General features: G+C 37.6%; 1 protein-coding gene across 1 annotated transcript in view; it reads right to left on the minus strand.

Annotated features, from left to right (window-relative positions):
• Positions 1–3,145: 3,145 nt before the first annotated feature.
• LOC101312698 (protein FAR1-RELATED SEQUENCE 5-like) overlaps positions 3,146–6,662 on the minus strand; it is a 4,166-nt gene continuing 649 nt past the window's right edge. Inside the window, exon 2 of the mRNA XM_004292687.1 lies at positions 3,146–5,043. Within this exon, the coding sequence (XP_004292735.1) occupies positions 3,146–5,043 (1,898 nt within the window). The remainder of the gene's footprint in view (positions 5,044–6,662) is intronic.

Here is a 6,662-nt window from a genome sequence, read left to right on the forward strand (position 1 = left end):
TTATTATTTTAGACATTATATATTAGATTATCTGTTTTAAAATAATAAAAAAATACCAGAAATTAGAATCCGAGTACTCCCCGAGTACTCGGCCGAGTACTCCTCTGCTCGCTACTCACCGGCCGGCCGACCGACTACCGAGTAGCGAGTTTTAGAACCTTGTCAAAACCACTCAAAACTACAAGGTTTTTTTTTTTTTTTTTGGGGAGAATTCAACTTCGGGTGTCAATATATTTAAAAATGAAAGAACGAAAGAGAAAAATGGAGATAGGAAAATAGAAACGTACACCAAGTCACCAAGGATATAATTACAAGTTTCTAGGAAAACCCCATTGTGGCAAGTCAAAATGGGACACTGATATTCTTTCGTGGATTTACTTATCATTCGGGAGAAATTTTTCGATGCAACCATAGCACCACCTGTCATAGTACAGTGGTCCTACGCTCCAATAACAAGTTTACACGTGACCCTTTTTAACATGTCAGACAAGAGTTAATAAACAATATAGTAAAACCGTAGCAAACTGTAGTAAACTGACAAGTTACAGACTCTACAGTCTTTTTCTTCGATGGTGAGTTTTTGCAGTCTTTACACAACCTTAGGGTTTTACCTGGGTGATTAGTTTAATGGGAGACGACAGCGTTAACGGGAGACTGACGTTTTCTTTTTTCCTGTGGTTGAAGAAGTCAAATTAAGACCATGCTCCTCTTGCTCTTTTCACCAAAAAACATACTTACACGAGACAGATGGTTAATGGTTCCCTCACTACAATAGTTTCTGGACCGACTTCTTCAAGACCTTGGATCTTTCTATCTCTTCCGTTTTGCTTCTTTTTCAATACCCTTATGTGAACAAAAACATACACTAGTGGATCGACCCAAATTTGAGGGTAGAGGGAACGAACAGTAAGAGAGACTGAAGGAACCCAGATTTTGTTTAGAGATCTCTGCTATTAGTTTAATGGGAGACGACAAAGTTAACGGGAGACTGACGTTTTCTTTTTTCCTATGGTTGTCTGGTTTTACTATATTGTTTATTAACTCTTGTCTGACATGTTAAAAAGAGTCACGTGTAAACTTGTTATTGGAGCGTAGGACCACTGTACTATGACAGGTGGTGCTACGGTTGCATCGAAAAATTTCTCTACTAGTAGAGAAGTGAATTGATCTTAAAAGTTAAAAGTGGACAATCGACATGGAGTTTTAGCCTGTGGATATTTAAAGGCTCTGACGTAGGACTGATACATGAGAGGTATACAGATTGATAAAAAACTGTCACTCAGTAATTTCTTTTCTCCTCTTTTGTGGTCAAAGCTGATCTCCATCTTTTCTTCTTTTTTACAGGTATTACTTCACTAGATAAAATTTTGATCAATGACAATGAAAGCCAGTGAATTGCATGGACTATAATGGGCACGAACTAGCTCATAAGGATCCGCTAGTTGTCTTCAAGCAGAAGTTTAAGGTACTTATGCAGTATGGGGCTTCATGAATATAATTGCAGGCTCCATTAAAAAGGATAAACAACAAAGGCATGGTTTTGGGTGAATAGATGAAGGCAGGGATTTGTCTGACCTCAATGATTTATTTGTCTGACCATATAATGTACTTAATTTTTAACAAAGATCTGAAGTTAATAGATTTGATATACAAGCAAAAAAAATTGAGAATATGTACAGGTTTATTTGTGCATGAGTGGTATTGTACCTCTGTATGTCTGTGATAGGTCTATTTACTCTATCTATTGTATAGGTGCATGCTATGTTATGACAAAATGGCCAATAAGAAAGATGATAGAGATGAAATATTATAGGTTTGGTCAAATACTAAACCCAAACAGTCGAAAGTCATTGAAATATCAAACAAATGGGTCTTTAACATAACCAAAACTCATTTCAATTGAGTATTATCCAACAAAATAAAAATGCCATAATCTCTAAAGAGTATTTCCCAAACTGCTCCTGTCGGATGTTTCTCCCGTATCAAAATTCTTCTTCTTTTAAGTATCATAGCAAATGCATATTAAGACTGCAGCTGCACAATCCATTTTACTTGTGTGCGCAAGATCTTATATCATTGGACTTTTTTTCCTCTATCAGATAGTTGCTCGTAACTATTTGAATAAAATTCCTACATGCATGACAAAGTATTTTTGTTAACAATAAGTAAATAAAAAAATTCAATTTGTCGTACTAAGATAATATCATTCATATTCATACCTGGCTCTGTTGAGGAATTTGACTAATCAAATTGGTAGCAATCCTTGGGGTGGAATTCTATTACCAAAATAAATATATATGAAGTGTGATAACAAAGAACATGAATAATACTTTAACGATAAAGGTATGACATATACCTGATTCAATTGTGTGAAATAGATATCGGCTTGATGCATATTTGCATATGTTAAATTGTGTTGAGAAGATGGCGACACAAAAGTAGGATTCTAACATATAAAACAATTAACAATATGTATAAGGCCATATTCTAAAAAAGTATAAAATAAATAAAACACAAAGCATTCACTTGACTACGATTTGACTTACCTGATTATATAAAGTGTAAGGAGCATAAACATTAGTTGTCGGAAAGCTCATAGCTGAAAATTGCTGCAAATAATAAACAAGAATGTGATCATGAAGCAAAGAGATTGAAAATAGTAAAATTAAAATAATCATTTAACGAAAATTGTACCTGGTTAATAGGATATGTTCCACTCGATGCTCCAAATTGGTGAAGCAAGTCTGAATTATGGACTACAGGCAGTGATGCACGTGAGGGCGCTCCATTGTTTGGAGGCTTTATTTTTCCTACATAACATAATAAGAAAACAGAAAACTATAAATTAGAAAAATAGATCAGATAATGCACAAACATCACAAAACGTGATTACAATGCTACACTTACCAGAACCTCTACCTTTTGGTGCTTTTTTATTTTGCTTCTTCTCCATTGCTGCTTTCATTCTTTTATTAGTCATGCCTTTCGGCCACACTCCTACTGGATTTAGTATTGGTGGTTCATCAAATAAAGTTTCATTCTTGTTACCACCAGCATTAGAAGTATTGACACTGGAACCTTCATTAATTCGTTCATTGACATCTCCCCCAATAGACAACTTCTTCATGTTCTTTTCGATCAAGTCTTATGCTTCTATCAGCTTTTGCACTCCCTTACTAATTATACCATAAGCTTTTCGCATCAAAGAATTCCTGCGCAATGTCACAGTGGATTTCTCCTTGACCTGTAGTTCTACATTGTTTTCCTCTACTCCTTTCTTTGCATCTTTTGTGCATCTCTTCAGAATATACTGTGCTGGAATTTGAGTAACATTTTTCACATTTAGCACCCTCAAAGCATGACGACATAACCAACCCTTAGATTCATACATCTGACAAATACAACATATGGTCATATTCGAAGAATTGAATTGGACAATGTACACTCTTTTATGGCCCTCCTCATTAAGTTCAAATTTTTGCAGTGTTCCATCATTTCCAACTTCCTCCATCTTCACTGCTAAGCTAGCAATAAATTCAAACTCAAATAAATTGTAAATTTTTCGGGTGTAGACCATACCAGCTTGCTTCTTAATTCCACTACTTTTTGCAGCCCTCGAAGGTATTCCATTATTGCATCGAAAAGTCTCTTCCAATTCACTTGAACGCATTTGTTCTGCCTGTTTGTCATATTGATCCACAAATTCAGTAAGACTCATTGTCTTAGTAGACATGTTCGTAAACACATTGTCTGTGCTCTCACTTCTCTGTGTAGATAGTATATCGGCAGAAAATGTATCCTTGCTAAATAGCGCACACCATTTTTCACGAATATCATAGAGTGTCTGGAGCCATGTGCTCTCTTTCTCTGTAAGGTCAAACTTCTCTGTTATTTCAGTCCAAGTAGACTCAAATTCATATTCTGTCACACGTCCGAAAAGAAACTTCTTGAAAAGCTCACTAAATTCAGGATTATGAATGCAATTTAAGTTCTGTACCGCATTCTTTGATATGTGCCACAAGCATAACCGATGACGTGAATCTGGAAAAACCTTCTCGATGGCATTTGCCATTGCTTGACATCGATCAGTGAATATAGTCTTCGGCTTTTTACCTTCCATCGCTTGCAAGAATGTCTCAAATAACCAGATAAATGAATCAGTCGTTTCATCTAGCAAAAACGCACACCCAAACAACACATTCTTCCAATGGTGGTTAACGCCAACGAAAGGAGCACAAATCATGTTATATTTATTGGTTCTGTAAGTAGTATCAAATACTACTACGTCGCCAAAGCATTCAAAGTCGGTTTTCGACTTTCCATCTCTCCAGAAAAAGTTTGTCATCCGATTTTCTTGATCCACTTGCACGGTGTAGAAAAACATTGGATCTTCAATTTGCTTTTCCTTGAATAAATTTATCAAGCTTTGAGCATCCCCTGCTTTAAGCATGATCATTCTCTCCCTGCTTACAAAATTATAGCAGTCGATCTTTGTAAATCCAACGTTTTGAGGTCCCCCAACTTCTTCTGATAAATATGAATATGTATTAACAGTACTCATGCCTGCGCTTTTCATTGATCTAATCACCCCTTTATGAGCTTCTGCAACTTTTCGATTACAGCGCAAAAATTGTCTCTCTTCTGGTGTTGCAAGCCTATGGTTGTGTTCAGAAACAAAGAAAGTCACTTTCCATAAATTATTATCTTGCAATCCAAATCGAATTTTTGTTGGGCAACCGGTTCTGGTGTCAAGCCTGTAAGTCTGGTTCTCTTCTGAAGGATCACTGTCTAGCTTAAAACCTTCTTTTGAACAACAATAATTCACTTGCCTCACAACATTGTTGATTTTCCTCTTCTGGTCAATCCAAATACTGAACCCTATTCTAACACCATACTCGAAATAGAGATCGTATGCTTCCTCCTCACTATTCACAATTACTCCATACAAGTTTTCTTCAGTGTTATCTTGACGGTTCACAACCATAGGATGTCCATCCAAATCAGATATCCTGCTATCTTCATCATCATCTTCTATTTGAATTACTGTAAGCATATGACAAAAGACAAATAAAGAAGCTGCTCTAGACTCTAAAGAAGCTGCTCAGCCACATAGGGTATATATAGCTACTAATGCTATATGCTGGGACTTCTCAATTATCAAGTTCTAATAACCTATTGTACAAAAAAAAAAAAAAATTACTAATAACCTAATAAAGCCTTTATGCATAAGGACAGACTTACATCAAGATCAGTTAATCCATCGCCATGAAAAAGGAGACTCATCTTGTCACATCCCGACCCTTATATTTTTACCTTATTTACTAGCGTGATTATAATAAGTAATTTTTACCGCCCGATCATTGAGTAAATAGTTTAATGGTCCCTAGGAGGGGTTTCGGGGACGATTATGTGCAGAGGATTATTCGTATGAGGAAAATACGACGACGGTAAAAATAGTAAATTTTAGCTAGTAAAAGGTAATTTTTATTCGGGTATTATTTTTCGGGGTGTTGAATTTTGAAAGTTTGGGTTAAAAAGGGAGTGTTGGGTCGGCTGGGCCGAGCCCAAACCCCATTTTTCTTCTTCTTTTCTTTCTCTCTCCCCCCCGATTTCCTCTCCGCACCCGAGCCTCCCGCTGCCCAGTTTTCCGGCCGCCCTCCCGCCGCCGTCCGGCCTCCGTTCGCCGCCGGACCGGTCCCGTTCGGTCGGTCTCCCTCCCAGCTTCCATTCTAGGCCGGTAGCAGCCCCCCTAGCGCCGCCGTGTGTGAGCGGTGCCGCCCGTAAGGTCCGACTGTCCAAACCTTCCCTTCGCCGGAACTTCCTCCTCCGGCCACCAATCCGGGCAAGCTTGGTATGGTTTTGTAGCCCTCCAACCCAGCAACCTTGTCCTAAAAGGACTCACTCCCTCTTGAGCTAGGTAAGGAGAAATTTGAGGTGGAAGTTTTATGGTGTTTTTGATGTTTTTAGTCGATTGCCCTAGTTAGGCTTGGAATTGGTGTTTGTGCTAGTTATGAAAGTTGTAGAGCTTGATGAGAGGAAGATGCTGTTAAAATTTCATAGGTTTTGGAGGTCGCCGGAATTGACCTCCGGCCGCCGCTGCCGGCTGGGAGATTTTAATGTTGTTAAATTTGGAATATTAAGGGGAGTTTATTGAAGTGAGTTATGGAATTTTTGGATGAGTTTTGGATAGGTTTATGAATTTCCGAAGTGTGGTATTTTTGGCGGATAATTAATGTAGAATCCGGCCGTTGGATTTAAGTCGTATTTTGGAGAGGTTGTATTTACGACTGTGGAGTATGATATTTAAGTTCGGATCGTCCGATGTAAGAATATCGAAGTTAGGCAATAATGAGCGTAATTATGGCTCTCGGGTAATTTTGCCTATTTTGATTAAATATTGGATATTGGTTGGGAATTAATATTATATTTGGAACAGGACGTGAAGAGGCTCGAGCAGACGAGACCCCAGATTGACATCAGGCTTAGGCCTAATTCGTGAGTGGACGTTTATTTTTAAATAAAATGCATGCTATAGTTCATGGTTGAACAATTAATATTGCGGAATATTTTAACGTCATTTTAATTTGACGATTTTTATTTTCTCTTCTTGGTAGAGCTACCGAAAATGGATTTCGGTGGATATAAATATGTATTTATGAGAG

Source organism: Fragaria vesca, linkage group LG2 (assembly GCF_000184155.1).
Source record: "Fragaria vesca subsp. vesca linkage group LG2, FraVesHawaii_1.0, whole genome shotgun sequence".
NCBI classification, from domain to species: domain Eukaryota; kingdom Viridiplantae; phylum Streptophyta; class Magnoliopsida; order Rosales; family Rosaceae; genus Fragaria; species Fragaria vesca.